This window comes from Lacerta agilis, chromosome 6, assembly GCF_009819535.1.
Source record: "Lacerta agilis isolate rLacAgi1 chromosome 6, rLacAgi1.pri, whole genome shotgun sequence".
NCBI classification, from domain to species: Eukaryota; Metazoa; Chordata; class Lepidosauria; order Squamata; family Lacertidae; genus Lacerta; species Lacerta agilis.
The window spans coordinates 8,806,750-8,825,694 of NC_046317.1; the positions used below are offsets into that span (position 1 = coordinate 8,806,750).

The 18,945-nt window shown below is 45.4% G+C and overlaps 1 protein-coding gene across 1 annotated transcript in view; it reads right to left on the bottom strand.

Annotated features, from left to right (window-relative positions):
* Positions 1-18,945, bottom strand: part of ADCY10 (adenylate cyclase 10) — a 65,638-nt gene that overhangs the window by 12,235 nt on the left and 34,458 nt on the right. The window contains exons 18-24 of the mRNA XM_033151078.1: positions 18,359-18,475; positions 16,004-16,285; positions 14,147-14,503; positions 11,010-11,049; positions 7,160-7,391; positions 5,057-5,164; positions 1,601-1,776 (exon numbers count right to left, since the gene is read on the bottom strand). Of these exons, the coding sequence (XP_033006969.1) occupies positions 1,601-1,776; positions 5,057-5,164; positions 7,160-7,391; positions 11,010-11,049; positions 14,147-14,503; positions 16,004-16,285; positions 18,359-18,475 (1,312 nt within the window). The remainder of the gene's footprint in view (positions 1-1,600; positions 1,777-5,056; positions 5,165-7,159; positions 7,392-11,009; positions 11,050-14,146; positions 14,504-16,003; positions 16,286-18,358; positions 18,476-18,945) is intronic.

Here is an 18,945-nt window from a genome sequence, read left to right on the forward strand (position 1 = left end):
GCCTCAGTGCCCCTTCTTGATGGCTTCCACCATAAGGTTACCAGACATCCCCATTTCCTGGGGACAGTCCCCGGATTTACAAATCAGTCCCCATACAAAATCCATTGAAGTTGAAAAGTGTCCCTGGGTTCATCGAAAAAAATCTGGTAACCTTACTCCACTGCCTACCAGGAGCTGGATCCTAGCCTTTGGCAAATGGGGATGCAGGCTCGAACATGGGCTGTGCCAGGGGGCAGAGCTGCTGGAGCAGGAAGGCTTCCCTCAGGTCCTCCCCCTGGCCATTTAAATAGCCCTCACCTGCCTACTTTCCTTCGTCGGGTTCCCTCAGTTTAAGCTGTTAGTCAAGGACTTCACTGTGGCTACAGCGGTCGCCATTTTATGAGGCCGGGTAGGAATTTGTCCACCGGGCTAATTGGCCCTGACCTGGTGATTTTGCCTACCTCATAGCAACCGTCACAGCTGGTTGGGCAATGGGGCAATCCTTTGCCTTGGGTAGAGAGGAGGTTGTAGTCTCCACCTGCCCCTCCAAACGCTGGGGTATCCCGTTAAAGGGATCCGGGGGGAGTGGACATGTCCGCGTGACCAGCCGGGGCCAGGGCCGAAGGCGGTCCATCTGGGGGGTCACCCTATTTGATGTAAGTCTTAGGAACCCCTACCTGGATTGACCTACGCGTCATAGCTGATGGGACAGGTTGGAATTACAAGGGTGCAAGAAGAAGAAGAAGAAGAGTTTGGATTTGATATCCCGCTTTATCACTACCCGAAGGAGTCTCAAAGTGGCTAACATTCTCCTTTCCCTTTCTCCCCCACAACAAACACTCTGTGAGGTGAGTGGGGCTGAGAGACTTCAAAGAAGTGTGACTAGCCCAAGGTCACCCAGCAGCTGCATGTGGAGGAGTGGAGACGCGAACCCGGTTCCCGAGATTACGAGTCTACCGCTCTTAACCACTACACCACACTGGCTCACGTCGGGTTCCCTCAGTGCACCAGGTGATGTGGGAGCACAAAAATAGGTGCAGATGCAGAGGAAAATGTACAGTGGTACCTCCGGTTGTGGATGGGATCTGTTCCGGAGCTCCCAGAGGGACCGCTTGTGCACATGCACGTGCGGTGGGAGACGGCTTCTGTGCATGTGTGCGGCGTGATAGAGCACTTCTGCGCATGTGCGTGCGGTGAACCACTTCCGGGTTTGCCACTTTTGCAACCTGAAATTTATGTTACTCGAGGGTAGCATGAGCCGAGGTGCTACTGTATTTCTCATCCTCTCTAAGAAGATGAGGAACAATTGTCCATGCTATGCACAGTGACTGGGATAAAATCCAATCCAACACCTTAAGATAAGTCTCAGCTAAGTATATTATGATAAAAGTTTATGGCCCAAACAGCAGTTGAGCAGAACAATATGCTGCCTAGAGGGGAACAGGGTTGGAACAATTCCTCAACTTGAGAAGCTTCCTACTGGAGGCTTGACAGGCACCCAACTGTAGGTTACTTGAGATCTCAGCGGTGGACCTGTTGATCCACAATACCCCTTTCAATTCTATAACTCAGCAGCACATCCACTCCACCTTCTAAAAACAATTTGCCAGAATCACCATACCCACTGGACATTTGCCAAGAAACCTGCTTCTTCTGACGAGACAAGTGTTTGGAAGTTTCCACCATGGACTTGAAAAAGGCTCCCACAATGGTCATTGGGAAGCTTCTCTTCAATAAACTCAAAGCCTTCTTCAACAGTTTTTTTGCCAAATTGATTTGACCCATGTTGTAAGAGACCTACAGAGACGGGCGGGAGACAACAATGCAATGGTTATTGGCAAGTTCTTTAGTATCACCTGATAACTTTGCTTCTCGCGGTGAGCTAACCAGCAGAAGGCCCTCGGAGCTGGACCTCAGTGTCCGGGCTGAACAATGTGGGTGGAGACATTCCTTCAGGTATACTGGAATGAGGCCATTTAGGGCTTTAAAGGTCAGCAACAGCACTTTGAACTGTGCTCGGAAACGTGCTGGGAGCCAATGTAGGTCTCTCAGGACCGGTGTTATATAGTCCCGGTGGTTGCTCCCAGTCACCTGCCTAGCTGCCACATTCTGGATTACTTGTAGTTTCTGGATCACTTTCAAGGCAGCCCCATGTAGAACGTGCTGCAGTAGCCCAAGCAAGAGATAACCAAAGCATTCACCACTCTGGCGAGACAATCTGTGGGCAGGTAGGGTCTCAGCCAGCGTACCAGATGGAACTGGTAGACAGCTGCCCTGGACACAGAATTAAACTGCGCCTCCATGGACAGCTGTGAGTCCAAAATGACTCCCAGGCTGCTCACCTGGTCTTTCTGGGGCATTGTTACCCCATTCAGGACCAGGGAGTCCCCCACACCTGCCCACTCCCTGTCCCCCCAAAACAATACTTTGGTCTTCTGTCAGATTCAACCTCAATTTGAAAGCTGCCATCCATCCTTCAACCACCTCCAGACACTCACACAGGACCTTGACCGCCTTCACTGGCCTCCCCCTGAATCCCAGATACCTTGTTTAACACATGGACCTGCAAGAGAGCCTCTTGGGCCCATAACCACTTGTGTTTTTCCCATGAGAAAGACAGCTGTTTTGTCTGCTTTCTCAACCATGTGATGTTACTGTATATCTTTACTTTCACTTTCAGTTCTGGCTCGAGAGATGCTAGATGTGTTATGCACAGCTCTGACTTACTGAGCTGGCAAGCAGAGACATACTCTGCATCTTATCTACAATAAAATAGTTTAGCCTTAATGGCTTGTGTGTGTGGTTCTTCGCGCTGGGGAACAATCGCATATCAATGTGCCACTGGACTCGAGTAGCCAGGAATGCACTCAGGCTTCGTCCCTGCCTGGGGGGTCAGTCTCACAACTTGCCCCGGGCGGGACGTTTGCTAACACTTTTCGTGGGGGTGGGTTGATATGGGGCAAGGAGTATTGCATTTGTGCAGCAAGACTCCAACGGAAATAATGTTTGGCCATGATAATCCATGTTCAGAAAACACCTGAAGGCAGCCCTGTTTAGGGAAGTTTTTAAATTGTGATATTTTAAATGTATTTTAATGTTTGGTGGAAGCCGCCCAGAGTGGCTGGGGAGACCCAGCCAGATGGGCGGGGTACAAATAATAAATTATTATTATTATTATTATTATTATTATTATTATTATTATTATGTTGCCTATACAGCGATTGCGAGTATGTGACCACAAGAAGCAGAGTGAAGTTGTTCATAAAACAAAATCGTGGGGTGTCCAGCAGCTCTGCTCACCGCACAGCAGCAACGACTTCTGTAGGAACTATTGTAGCCAGTTTTCCCAGAGGGGGTGAGAAAAAGAAGGAGCTTATTCAAAGGATGGGAGCTGAAGGTTATCCCAGTGTGGAATGCCCAAGAGATGGGTTACCCTCAACCCCACCATGAGGGATAGATCAGTTGGTGGAGCACAAGACTCTTAATCTCCGGGTCGTGGGTTCGAGCCCTGCATTGGATGAAATATTCCTCCACTGCAGAGAGTTGGACTAGATGATCCTCGTGCCCCTTTCCAACTCTACAATTCTATGATTCTGTTATCTGATTTTGCCATTGCACTGTCTTTTTCCTGCCTCCATGTGAATTAGTGGCTCCATTAGTTCCTATGGGGGTGGAGAAACAGCTTGTGGGAGGAGCAAAAAGGTCACCGGTCATCCACAGGGCAGTGGCTTTCTGCCCATACTGTCCAGTATTAACCAATTTGATTTTTAAGAATTGAGAAGGCTGCTATTTTTAAAATCCTTCACTGCTTAATGAATAGTAATTTCAATTTTAACAAATAACTTGAGTGGAATTTACATCTCGGCCTGCACAAGACTTCTGACTGAGCAACTGGGTAGGAAATGATGGATTGATTTAAAAATAGAAATGTGGGGAAAGGGGTCATACTTGAGAAGAAAGGGAAGCCCCATAGCTCTAACCCTCAGGCCATCTCCATGGGCATGTGTGCACCAAGTGATAAGGTGCACATTGTTAGTTCTGCATGCAGACCAACCATTAAAAACTAATAGAATAGAATTAAGTGTGTGTTTGTGCATGTGTGTAAGATCTATTAAAGCCATACAAATAAATGCAATTTAAAAAGCACAGCATCAGCCCCCTCATTAAAAGCAGTCAGCTCCCAAAAGGCTGTTGGAAGAAGGAGGTTTTCACCCGCTGGTGAAGTGACAACAAGGAAGGAACCAGTCAGGCATCTCTAGGGAGGGAGTTCAAGAGTCTGGGAGTAGCCACTGAGAAGGCTGTGGGATGTGAAACACGGGAGCAGTCAAGTACAACATCCCTAGAGTGGATATAGAAAGCGGATGTCTGATCCGGCCAGTCAGAACTTCCTGTTTCTCCTGGGCTGGGACAGACTTGCTTTGCATGTGACTGGAGGTGGGTGTGGCCTCACATGTGCAGGTGAGGCCAGATGCCATCTCTCTCCCTGACTTCGCTCTCAAGCAAGCAACATCTTCTTAGCCAAAGATGCTCTCAGCCAAGAGAGGAGAAGGAACTATCTCCCATATGGAATAGTCTCCAAATACTGTATGTAACTTCACTAAGCTTAAGTCTGCCTTCTGGGATCCTTTTGTGAACAGATGTGTAAGTAAACTCTTTTTATACCTTTATAGAAGACTGTGTTGTGTCTTATCTTTTAGGAGGGAATAAAGGGGGAAATACCAGGACAATATTATTATAGAGGTTTTAGCGAACCTGAGCAAACATCTGCTGTGTGTTTAAAAGGGGAATGTAAACTCTGCTGATATTATTGAACTTGTAAACACACGTTGGAATAGGATATATTAGACAATATAACCTCTCCTGCATCCCTGAACATTCCCACAAAGGCCCCCACCCCCAGGGTGCTTGTGAGGGTGGCAGGACCAAAAGACAGGTGTCCCCTGAAGATCTCAGAGCCCAGGGAGGTTCCTATGGAGGAATACAGTCTTCTAGAAAGCCTGGACCCAAGCCATGTAGGGCTTCGGACTTCAAAATCTCCACCCTCTCCGTATCAACCAAATCCAGAAGGTCCTCTTACCTCTCCCTTGAGGCTGTGCAATACTGACTCCTCAAAGAAGCTAATGTTTCTTTGCTTGGATCTCACAGATTTCAGCATGAGGTCTGCTGTGTTCAGATATGTAAAAGCCTCAAAGAAGGACAACACAGAATAGAATATTTACTTCCTTGATCCCTGTTTACACCCATCCCTTGCCCATATTCTGGTGCATCTGGGGTTGAGCTCAACGCACACACTCTCCATTCACCAGAGGAGTACGGGGAAACGGGTGAGGGGGCAAGATTTTCTCTTTGCCTTTCTGACAAGTCCGCTAACCCCTCTTAGTGCGGTGGCATTGTGGAATGGCAGAGGCTTCACTGGAGCCCCAAAGAGGGAACTGGGACTTCAGTGCCCTTCCTGATAGGCGGCAGGGGCTTATGCTGCCACCGCCTATCGGAAACCAGATCCTAGCCTACATCCTGCTTTGGCGAATGGGGCTGCAGGCTGAGATTAGGGCTGTGCCAGGGCGCAGAGCCGACAGAGTGAATGGGCTTCCCTCGGGTCTGCCCCTTGCCCATTTAAGCAGCCTACCACCTGGGGCACTGCCTGTTTGTTCCTTCACCAGGTCACCGCACCAAACCAGTCACCCTCGGTTTAAGTTGGTAGTCAATGATTTTGCTGTAGCTACAGTCATTGCCACTTGATAGGGCCGGGTAGGAATTTGCCCACTGAGCTAATTGGCTTTGACCCGGTGGTTTTGCCTACCTCATAGCAATCTTCACAACTGATTGGGCATTGGGGCAATCCTTTGTTTTGGATGGAGGGGAGGTTGTAGTCTCCGCCTGCCCCTCCAAACGCTGGGGTATCCCGCTAAAGGGATCCGGGGGGGAGTGGATGGCACTCCCTCAGACAGCGGTCCCTGCAGAGGTCACCCTATTGGATGTAAGTCTTGGGAACACCCGCCTGGATTGACCACACATCACTTCCGGTGAGCGGGCCAGAAGTATTTAGATTGTCCCATGTCCATGCCAAACCTCTTTCATCTGTATTCAATAATGTTGTGGCCTGTTTTGACCTAAAACCAGTCTCTTATTTATATTGGTTGGGGTACAGGGAGCCCGGTGCCTGGTCCTGCAAGGCTCGAATAGTTGCCCAAGCCCAAGCCTTTTTTGTCCATTGACAAAACTGACCCTCTCACCCACTCAGCCAACAGAAGAGAGGGAGCAAACTCACCAAGCGTGGGAAACTGCCCCGCAGTAGAGTAAAATAAAACTAGCAACGGTTCTGTTCCCCACATGGCACTACAAATAAGAGTACAAACTTCTATCATACACAGTTTTGCCCTGTCACTATCCTGCGGCTTGGACTTTCACAAAACTTAACACATGCAATGTTGTGCATTTAGGGTAGCCTCTGACTGTGGAGAAGGAGAGAGGGGAGGAGGAGAGAGGTTGGTATTGCTGCCGTAGAGTATTTATACCGAGGAGGTAACTTGGTACGAGCCCTGATTACGTTTCTAGATTACAATTTAGCAAATTACATCTTCAGAGCCGAAAAACTATTTTAAACTATTTAAAAACGAAGGATTCGAGCTGCTAAGAATTTTTGAAAATAGAGCACCAATAGCTCCCCTCGTGGCTCCCAGGAGTGCTAAGACACGAGACGTGGAGGATCAAAAAGGGGGGAAATTCAAACAACAAAACAGATACCAAACGAGCCAGAGGGGCCACTATTTACAAGACCCATTAATTGCAAAAAGAAAAGATATAACCTGTGCTGACTCTCAATTTGCTACAAGAGACAATGAGGACTCTGTCTCTGAGGAGGAACGAGTTCTAATAAACCGCATCTGGTCACTTCAGTCTCCAGCTCAAAATGAAATCTTGGAAAAATTAGACATACTTAGAAGTAGACTGGCCAAAAAGAACGAACATAAGCTGACACCAGAGGGTCCACATCTGTGGCCCTTATCCCCCAACTGTCTAGTGGTTAAGAAAACGGCAGGAGGGTCATTTAAATGCATAGACTCGGACCTCCAACCACAACCCCCACTGAAGTATGACAATATAGGACCAAACCAGGAAGGAGAGAGGGATGAAGGACATGTGCAGCTGGAGTGGGGAAGATTGAGGAGGTCTTACTCACCATATAATTGTTAGAAAGGAGGACATAACCACATGCAGACTCCAACAAGTAATAAAGGGCCCGAGCGGTATCTTCCACAGCCACACAGTGTTGAGACAAAGGAACGAGGATGTACTCCACAATCTCTTCACATTCACAGGATCTCAAGTTCCCGATTCTTTTCTTGCCCATCTCAGTAAGCATGATGATTTCATCCATCCTCTCTAAAAACTTCATTTCTGTATCTTCCGCTCTGACCAAATGGGGACAGTGGAGGGGAAATCTCACCAACTCCTAATGTATGCTTGGCTCCTCAACCCAGGGCAGAAAGACCACACTTACATTTGCTCCACATTTCTGATATTTAGAATATACTGGACCCCATTACGTTTGTTTAAAAAAAGACTATCTAAGGCAGGCGTGTCCAAAGTCCGTTTCGGGGGCCTAATCCGGCCCGCTGGTCGGTTTAATCTGGCCCCTGTGGCAGTTTATTTCCTGGGGTAAAATCCTAAAAGAAACCTCCACAACTCCAATCTTAAAAAAGCTCAACAACTTTGCGGTAAAATAATTAAAAAAACCTCCACAACTTCGATCCTAAAAAAAGGTCAACAACATTGGCTGGCCCTTTGGTCAGCCCTCACGGCCCTTCACTTCATCAAATATGGCGCTCTTTGAAAAAAGTTTGGACACCACTGATCTACGGTATCTCATTGTTGAAGATGCAATAGGGATAACGCTTCTCTAAAATATGTATCTTTTCATTGTCCTATGTGGAAAGATTTTTGGCAGAAGGTAACTGAAACTATCAACAGAAGTGTACGGAACAACCTTACCTTTACAGAGCAAAATATCCTTTTGAATTATATGCCCAGCACATGGAACCTTACTAAAGGACAATACAAGTGGACTCTCCGTGCCCTTACCATGGGCAAAAAGACTAATACTGAAGAACTGGAAAAATAAAAGTGTGGCTCCCTTCTACGGTTGGATTGAAGACTTATACAAACTCACAATGCATGAACAACTTGCATATAAATGCAGACTTGTCATGGACAAATTCAATGATATTTGGAATCCACTTATCATGAACATGACAGCCCAAAATCGTAAGAGTAGCCGGAGCTAGAAAGTGGGCAGGCAGAGGAAGGACAGGGAGACTGGCAGATTTCTCAGGCAGCTAGCCTCCCCTTTCTGAAGCCATTAGGAATGCAGAATGAAAGCGGGCTGGATGAGAGCCAGCTCTCTGAAGAATCTCAATCTCTCACAGCACAAGTGGGGAAGAGGAATTCCTCACCGGAAGAGGAGGAAAAACTAAAATGGAAAGGGTCCAAAAACGAGGCAAATGGAAAGGGTCAAAGACAGAAGGAAAGTCAATAAACGTAAGGGGAGAAAGTTCAGAATATTCTGCAGGAGCCGGAAGTATTCTTCAGAAGACTCAACGTGATCATGATTTATGGATGCTCTGGGAGAGAGCGGACAGAGGCTAATTGCTTGTATGCAATAAATCGCCTGTAAATTACCGCCTGTGTGTTGTTTTCTCAAGCTGGACCAAGCTGGCCAGCTCCTGACACCACTCTTACAAATACTGTAATAGGTTGAGATCTGGTGAAGTACAATAACCACTTTGTAAAGTATAACGTTTTGGGGTTTTTATTTCCCATGCCCCTTTTATTTTCCCTTCTACATAGGTGCTGTTTCCTCCCCTCTTTTATTTACATCTCATCATGTTTAGTTGTACATATAATTATGTACTTTTTGAACTTTTCAAAAATTAAATAAATAAAACCTTTGCTCCTCAGGGCAAAAGTCCAGACTTTCCAGGTCCAGGTCCGAGACTCCCCAATGCTTTCCCCATGAAAACCAGCTCTTTACGGCTGAATTGGAGCAAACAGCAATTGGTGGAAAATCCAAGTTGCTGCTTCCTCCAGTTAAAAGAATCTCATGAAAATTCATCAGCCTTCATGCGCAAATTTCTCCTAATCAACATTCTTATTTGCGCTTTTGCCTAATATTGGTATATGCATTTCTGTATATTTGCACTAATATAGCCAGCTCCTTCAACCGTTCCTCATAAGGCTTAGTTTCCAGACCTGTGATCATCTTAGCAGCCCTCCTCTGCACACATTCCAGCTTGTCAACATCCTTCTTAAACTGTGATGCCCAGAATTGGACACAGGACTCCCAAGTGTGGTCTGACCAAGGCAGAAGAGCACTATTACTTCCCTTGACCTGGACACTAGACTTCTGTTGATGCAGCCTAGAATATTATTAGCTTTTTTTGCTGCTGCATCACACTGTTGACTCATTTTAAGCTTGTGGTCTACCAAGACCCCTAGATCCTTTTCACATGTACCGCTAGTAAGGCAGGTGCCCCCTATCCTATATTTGTGCATCTGGTTCTTCCTGACTTAAGTTAAGAATCTGACATTTGTCCCTACTCAAATTCGTTGTGGCCCAGTTCTCTAGTCTGTTAAAGTCCTTTTGAATCCCGATTCTGTCTTCTGCGCCATTAGCTACCCCTCCCAGTTGGGTGTCATCTGCAAATTCGATGACCGTCCCCACGATTCCTGCATCCAAGTCATTTATAAAGGCGCTGAAAAAACAACGGGTCCAAGATAGAACCCTGCGACACTCCAAACCACACGACTGCTTTGCAGCAGAGCAGGAAGTTAATAGTTAATTAGGTAGTCGCAGATACAGAGAAAAAGGGGGAGCGCCTGAGAAATAGGGCATAAGGGAAACCATGAAGAAACGGGGTGAGGTGGGGGGAGAGATGAGATGAAAAAGTGAAAAGTACAGAACTATCAGGGAAGATAAAGCGTGCTAGGGAAGGGAGAGAGGGAAGGAAAGGGGGCAGTGGGGTTCAAAGAAACCTGTGGAGAGAGGAAAGTATATTTTGGGGTTATGAAGAAAAAAGATGATTACTAGAGAATGGCTTTAAAAGAAAACCTGGGACTGAAAAGTCGACAAAATATTTTACTATATTGTGACTGAACCATCTTTTGAGTAAAAATAGAAAACTGAGCAATTTCAGATGAAAAGAGCCGAGTCCCCAATTCTAACCTCTAGGGAAGCTCACTCCGCCATATTTATGGTGACACAATCATATCATGAGTTTCCCCATCTCTGCTGCACATCATTACAACTTGGGGAGGGGGGGCAGGGAGTAGCAATGTCACATCAAGTGATGAGTTGCACCAAATCACGGGGAGCAGGCTGCCCTGTGTCTCCCAGATCTTTAGTTCTGCCCTAAGCTGCATTGTACTCTTTGGAGAAATGGTGGTGAAATACAGTCAAGGAAAAGGAACACTGAATTTCTTGGAAAACTGCAGCCGGTTCTAAATCTGCCAAGATACATCAGATATGGATTCACGGATGGCAAAAAGCCCTGCCTGTAGTAAGCTCTCTATTTTCTGACTCTTAGTAGACAACCTCTGGTAGTCTTCTGACAGTGACAACCCATAGTTTTTGCCAGAGTTGAAGCAGTGGGCTTCTTATTTAATCCCCTACGTTATCCCTAAACCAGGCATAGGCAACCTTCGGCTCTCCAGATGTTTTGGCCTACAACTCCCATGATCCCTAGCTAACAGGACCAGTGGTCAGGGATGATGGGAATTGTAGTCCGAAACATCTGGAGAGCCGAAGGTTGCTGACCCCTGCCCTAAACTAAGGGCTCTCAGGTTAACAGAGCTGAAAAAGACCCCCCCCCCAGTTGATCAACCAAGATATAATAACAAATACCAGCCAACGCTTTTAGTACTGGGCAAGATGAACTATTACTCTGATTTCATATAAGAGAGATCCTTAGGCCCTTAAAAGTGCCCCCGTCATAGCAGAATGCCAAGGAATATAGAAGTTCTTTTCATCGAACCTAAAGGAATCTTGAAAGCTGGTTTTCCACTGAAGCTCTTCTAGAAAAGGAAGGGAAGGGAAGAATGATAAATGCTTTGCTGCACACGTTATGGTTTCTTGTTAAGTAAGAAAAGGAATTGAATTCATAGGTATAAATGAGACTAAACCAAGCATTCATTTGGATGGGGTATGTGTGTGTGTGTGTGTGTGTGTGGAAGCATCACATGGAGATTTTTCAGTCGTGAACTGTTAAATACAGTTGAGCCTACCTTTGCTAAGAACGCGTCTTGCGATTCTACCGGTACTTTCCTTCCAGCTGTCAGAGACAAGAAATTCTGAGGGAGGAAAAGGAAGCAATGAAAGATGCATCTGATATGATTCCATCATTCAAGAAAGCGGTTAATTGTGTATGTACATCTGGGGTTTCGGTGAAATCCGTTTACCGTTACTTGATCCTAGAAAGTATTCTGAAGCAGACTGTTTACTGCTGGATAGGTGTGCTGTAAAGCAAACAAAATTAAAGAATAAGTCCAGTGTTAAGCCTACTAGCATCTCTCGGTACCTGCATTAACATTGCTGTTTCTTGGTTATGGGACACTGGTTTTCAATCAGTTTATTGTGCATAACCAAAGGCCACTACAATGCATAGCAGAGGGCAAGGCAAGGCTGCCCTCTGAAATTGCATGATATACCCTATAAAAAGTTTACAGCATAAAACTTTAAAATTGGAGAGCATTAACATATCCAGAATGGAGCTTCTTAGGTGCCAGAGCAAATTTGGCTACCAGGTGTGTAATCTGTAGGTCTTTATCAGCTAGGAGCTGAAGCGTCCCCTCCTGGGGTATCATCCTGAGAGACAGTCAAGAACAGGGGATAAAAAATTTTTTTTCCTGGGCATTGAATATAAGGGGCAAAGCAGCAGGGTCAGTGTCTCAAGGTAATGGGGCTTTAAGTGGATGATCTTGATTTGGGGGTACCAAACAGAATAACGGGCAGCCATAATAAATGCTCTGTCTTGGTTGGCATCCTGATCAAAGATCCAATTTCTTAGTTCGCATGGACTGAGGGCTAACTGTTTCTCCATTTGGAGATTATAAGCCCTAGGTTTATCACAACACTTTTGTGCCCAGCCACCTGTCCTTAGTTGCTCAGCAGAGCTTAGCAAGAACATGGTCATCTGAGACATTTAGTCGGTGCCAATATCAGGGATGCTGGTTGGGGCAGCTGACGTGTTCTGAGCTTGTTGAAAATTCTCAAGTTGCTCAGCAGAGGGACCAAGAATCTTGTACTCTTCTCCGTAAGGGAGAGATTCAAAATAGTGACATTACTATACTCAACAGGTTGTGTGAGCCCACTGTTGAAGATCAGTTGTCTTTTATGTTCCCATCACCCTGCATTCCATCTGCTGTTACAATAATTTTAAGGTCTCAAATATAGAATAAATATTCATAAATGCACACATATCTAAACATATAAGCCATGTGCCTGAAATAGTGCAGGAGAGCAGTCCTGAAGCCATTTTGTCTCTCCCAATGACCTCAAATATCCCTCTGCAGTAAGGGAGGCAAATGGGGAAAGCCTTCTCATTGTCTTTTCGCTTACAAATCCTGTCTTAGGGGCGTATTTGTGTATGGATAGGGTGAGCCTGTGACCTGGATTGGCCAAGCTGCCCAGGTAATGCAACCAGCGACCATTATGAGGTATCCTGGCAGAGAGGATTTCTGCTATAGACCCGCCTCCAATGATGTACGTATGATGATTTTGGGGTGGTCTTTGGCTAAGGGGGTTGGGCAATGTCAAAAGTCTTTAAAAGTTCCTGCACACTTTTGCTCAGGGTCTCTCCCTTCTTGGAAGGAGGAGGGAGAACTCTGTTGCAACAGAAAAATAAAGATCTGCCTTGCTTTCCACCGGATCCTGCCTCCATCCATTCTTCTCTGACCGATCATGGACATATGGGACTCAGAGCCCCATGGGGAGTTGGACAGCAAAAGCCAAACCCCGAATTTTTACATCATGCAATCCCATTCATCCTCCAATCAATATAAAACTTCCAGAAGGAGTTTTACCTGATTCTGATGTTGGGAAAGATACTGCGGTGCTGACTGAAGAACTGAACGGAACCAACACTGAGACATCTTCATTCATACCCGCTGCTAAAGGGAGACAGGAGCTGATGTGAATACTTCTCGCATTTGTATTTAGCATCAGTACAAACTCTGGGCTACACTGCAGGTTATGCTACAGAGGGATGGGGAGCCTTTTGCTCCTAGGGGGACCATGTCCCCATGAGGGGGCTGTATACTGGTGGTGGGTGAAGCAGGGCCACAGCACAAAGCTGGTGGTCCCAAAGCATAGATAATAGGCATATATATTACACAGCACATAGATATGTTTAATATATTAAGCAGTTTATAAACAACAGATCACAGTTAATGGAGTTGGACTAGATACCTTTGAAGGCCATCCCATTTTCTATTTTTGTTTCTATCTTTACCTTTCATCTACAGTTGTCAGTGTGCTGTCAGCGGCTCCCGGCTGGTTGACCAGGAAAGTATAAAGACAAGGGAACATTTCTTACCGTCCTTTTTATTTCAATATTACAGAGAGAGGCTATAGAACCCAACCTCTTGGATACTGGTGTTGTCCCGAGTGAATCTCCACCCCCTGTCTTTCTTACTTCCTCATTTGTCATTCTTATCCTGTCCTTTATGGGTCCTGCTACATGCCCTTTGTCTTTGAGCTTTTTGCTCTCCTACTTTTAAGGCTCACCAGGTTCTGGGAGATGGAGGGCCTGGGATGGTTTCTAATGACAATGTGTCAGCCGGGTGTTGTCCCGGCTGTCCCATGATTTCCCAGCTTTCCCCCTCGTCTGCCGCTGAGCTGCAACCTCCCTCAAACCCCTGTTGTAAATCTGTATTATCTTCTTCCTCTTCCCTGGAAGGGTCAGGATGGGGAGGCAGTCTCCACCATTCCTCCTCTGCCCAGTCCCTGACAACAGTGCTCTCAGTGACTTCAACTGATCCCTTGAGTTTCCGTCCGTTACAGATTACTTCCTGCCCTGTGGGCTCTCTGCAAAGTGACTACACTCGCACCCAAACACTCCTGTCCTTCAAGCGCCATCAGAGTTTTAGCACCTGCTAAGGGCATGGCTTTTACCTCCTTGATCTGCTTGCTCCAGTTTTTTCAGCGTTTCGGAAACGAGGACCGAGGCGGCCTCGTTCAGGACACTTTCCTTGCTGCCCTTCGCTTTCGTGCCCTGCGGGTCTATGTTGTGCAGCATGCCTTCCACGGCATAGCGGTGGAAGGGAATGAAGTCTCCTCCTCCGCAGCACAGGCATCGGTGAGCCTGGAACTCCAGGTAGCTGGCGCATTTGAGATGCAGGGCTCTCTTCTGGCTCTTAAGCCACAGCTCGTAAGCTGCTTCTTGCAGCAGGGGCGTGCAAAACCCCATGACTTTACACTGCATTATGGACTCCTCTTGCTTGAGCCTCTTGGCAATGACCATTCCAAGATCTGAAAGGCAAGGCGGGGTTTGCTCTCAGCTCTATTATTATTATTATTATTATTATTATTATTATTATTATTATTATTATTATTATTTATAACATCTTTATTGAAAGTTCAAAAGTACATAATTATATGTGCACTACACACTGTGAGACGTAAATAAAAGACAGAAAAAGAGAATCAGAACCCATGTAGAAGGGAAAATAAAGGGGGGAGCTGGGGGGACACCCCACAACTGTATATTTTACAAGGTTATTATTACAGGTAGGTAGCCGTGTTGGTCTGCCATAGTCAAAACAAAATAAAATAAAAAATTCCTTCCAGTAGCACCTTAGAGACCAACTAAGTTTGTTCTTGGTATGAGCTTTCGTGTGCATGCACACTTCTTCAGATACACTGAAACGGAAGTCACCAGACCCTTAAATATAGTGAGTGAGTGGGGAGGGGTATTACTCAGAAGGGTGGTGGGAATGGGTGATCAGCTGATAGGTGTGGAAAACCTGTTGACAACGACTGCAATTTTTACAGGGTCTTACAGGGAAAGGCAAGGGGTGAGATAGCTAAAGATAGCTTTGTCATCATGTATAATGAGATGAGAATCCAATGTCTTTGTTCAGACCAGGTTTCTCCACGGTTTTAAGTTTGGTGATTAGTTGCAATCACCAAACTTAAATTAATATTATTGTACTTCACCAGATCTTAACCTATTACAGTATTTGTAAGAATGGGTTCCAAATATCATTGAATTTGTCCGTGGCAAGTCTGCGTTTATATGCAAGTTGTTGTGTTTCAGGCTCAGAGAATCAGGTATTGCGAAGACATCCCTGCTCTCATTTCTGCTCCCTCTCTGGTAATAATAATTTATTATTTCTACCCTGCCCATCTGGCTGGGCTTCCCCACACACCCTAGTGTGTGCTGCAATAGGAAAATGCATCTTGAAACACAGCAAGGGAAAGCAGCCTCACTGTGTTTTAAGCCACTAATATATACAGAGTTTAAAAGGGTAAAGGTAAAGGGACCCCTGTCCATTAGGTCCATTCGCGGATGACTCTGGGGTTGAGAGGAATGGGAGATGTCTCCTAACATCTCTCATAAAGGTAAAGGTAAAGGAACCCCTGACCATTAGGTTCAGTCGTGTCCAACTCCGGGGTTGCGGCGCTCATCTTGCGTTACTGGCCAAGGGAGCCGGCGTACAGCTTCCGGGTCATGTGACCAGCATGACTAAGCCGCTTCTGGAGAACCAGAGCAGTGCACGGAAACGCCGTTTACCTTCCCGCCGGAGTGGTACCTATTTATCTACTTGCACTTTGACGTGCTTTCGAACTGCTAGGTTGACAGGAGCAGGGACCGAGCAACGGGAGCTCACCCCGTTGCAGGGATTCGAACCAGTTCGACATGAAATGCACGTATAGAAACACCCAAGATCTTGTGAAATCATCCTTTTCCTTTCGAGTAGCCAACTTGGAATATTCTGGATAGCATCAGTTTCCCAGGAATGCGCTTACCGGACTCTTGTCCCATTGATTTCACAGCTTCGGAGAAGAAGCAGAGCTCATTGGAAAGTTCGTCCTGAATTTGGCTGGTGTTCATTTCTTTCCTTTCACTAAAACACTTGAAGATGTGAGATTCCACCAGAGCTGCTAATGTCTGGTTCATCTTCATCTTGGTCCATTCAGGGAGGATGTGAAACAGCAACTCTGTAGAGAAGGTCACACCAATAATAGCTGCACATTTCACCACCATCTGCTCAGAAGGGTTCATGTTGTCCAACTCAGCCAGAGCAATCCCTAGACAGGAAAAAAAATTAAGCCATGAAGTGAGAAAACAGGTCAACATTAAAAACGCCACTGAAGGATGAATAGCACAATCAAATGTCAACTTTATCGGAGAGGCAAGCTGGATATTTTGTCTAAAATCCTTGACTTATATAATTTGTACAAAGAAACTCAGCTGGCTAAAAACACATTTACGGTAATGCCCTCCCTTGCTATGAGAGGCTTAGTCATGGTTCTTTTTTTCAGTTTCCATTTTATTTATTTGTACTTTTCAAGTTTACACATTTCACTTATTGTACAATCCTTTTAACAAAAGGGGGGGGAATCATCAGGAGAAAATGGGCAGGGGCAGTCACACTTTTAGTATCTTTAAAAAAAATATTTATGTTTTTCTAGTTTACAATTTGTCTGTAAATATTCAATAAACCATTTCCATTCTTTCATAAAAAATTTGTTATCTTGATTTCTTATTTTCCCGGTAAGTTCCGCCATTTCTGCATATTCCATAAGTTTTTGTATCCATTCTTCCTTTGCTGGGACTTCTGCTTCTTTCCATTTGGGGGCAAGGAACATTCATGCCGCTGTAGTTGCATACATGAATAAATTTCTATACAGGTTGGGTAGTTCTATCCCTATACAGTGGTACCTCTGGTTATGTACTTAATTCATTCTGGAGGTCCGTTCCTAACCTGAAACTGTTCTTAACCTGAAGCACCACTTTAGCTAATTGGGCCTCCCGCTGCTGCTGCACCGCCAGAGCACAATTTCTGTTCTTATCCTGAAGCAAAGTTCTTAACCTGAAGCGTTATTTCTGGGTAAGCGGAGTTTGTAACCTGAAGCGTATGTAACCTGAAGCGCATGTAACCCGAGGTACCACCGTAATTTTTTTTTAAAGAGCTTTCATTATATATCGTTCCCAAGTAAGCTTTACCTTACTACAAGACCACCACATATGATAAAAAGAACCTTCTTTCTCTTTACATTCCCAACACTTATTTGATTTAGATTTATACATTTAAGAGGCTTAGCCATGGTTCAACGTAGTGCAATGTCCAAACCGAGGCTCCTGGCTTGTCTCATTGCAGCCAAAACATGAGCTGCAGCCAAGCCTTCTTCTTGCCTTTTCCAATTGTTCTTCCTTTAAAGGAATCAACCCTAGGCCACACAATGCCTTAGTCCTTTGTATATTGCACTTAAAACACAATTAAAATGTTTTATTTGCAGCTGTATGGTGCAAATATGTGTCTACAGTGGTGAGACTACATCCAGTCTTTGTTGAACACTCCTTCTTCTTTGACGGTGAGATGATTAATTGCTTGCAGGGTATTGATACGTCTTCTCATTTGTCATGTCATGTAGCCATTTGTTGTGCTGGGGCGACAGAGCCCTTTAATCCACTTTAGCTGCACAAACGGGATGCGGGTGGCGCTGTGGTCTAAACCACTGAGCCTAGGGCTTGCCATTCGGAAGGTTGGCGGTTTGAATCCCCACAACGGGGTGAGCTCCCGTTGCTCGGTCCCAGCTCCTGCCAACCTAGCAGTTCGAAAGCACATCAAAGTGCAAGTAGATGAATAGGTACCGCACCGGCGGGAAGGTAAACGGCGCTTCCGTGCTCTGCTCTGGTTTCGCCAGAAGTGGCTTAGTCATGCTGGCCACATGACCTGGAAAAACTGTCTGCAGACAAACGCCAGCTCCCTCAGCCTGTAAAGCGAGATGAGTGCCACAACCCCAGAGTCGTTCGCGACTGGATTTAACTGTCAGGGGTCCTTTAAAGGTAAAGGTACCCCTGACCATTAGGTCCTTTACCTTTACCTTTTTAGTTGCACAAACCAACAGCACCACGATACACTAGAACCCCTCCCACAAATAGTGACATTTTGGGGGAACCCCGAGTTTGATCTCAAGGAAGGTTGGTTGCAGAAGGCACTGTTTAGCTGGAGTTTTCGAGAGCTCTGACACGTCTTCTCTCCCTTTCCTAATCCCCAGTCCTGAAATGGTTTTTGCTGAAGAAACAATGCAACATAGACAGCTTCCTTATACTTTTTCACAAGGGAGGATTTCACAGAGATGGGCCCAATGTCTCACCTTTTAATGTTGGAGGGAGCATTATGTTGTGCATCTTCACGTTCTGTGTGATGGTGCAAATGTATGAATCTGACTCCCTGGAGGTCATGGAGGTTTGAGTCTTGAGAGCAGTAACAGCTACACGGAGAAAGAACAACGAGATAACAGGGTTTAAATACCGCGTTTTCGAGAGCTTGGGGAACAAATATCACAACCGGAGAGAGAGACCTGTTGGAATGTAATGTAAAAGTGCTGTGTAAAATATTATTGGAATGGGAGGCAAAGGATGAGCAAGTAAAATCCTCAAAGAAACATTGGGCAATAGATATTGGTCATGATATAGACATGGAAGCATAGGAACGATGGTGGAATATGGATATAAAATTCACAGCATGTTATAATCAAAGAGAAAATTAAATGAAAATGATATATAGATGGTATCTAACACCAAGTAAATTGGCAAATATTTATAAATCTCAATCAAATAAGCATTGGGAATTTAAAGAGAAAGAAGGTTCTTTTTATCATATGGGGCAGTCTTATAGTAAGGGTAAAGCTTACCGGGAAATGATACATAATGAATTGAAAAGGATGTTTAAAATAACATT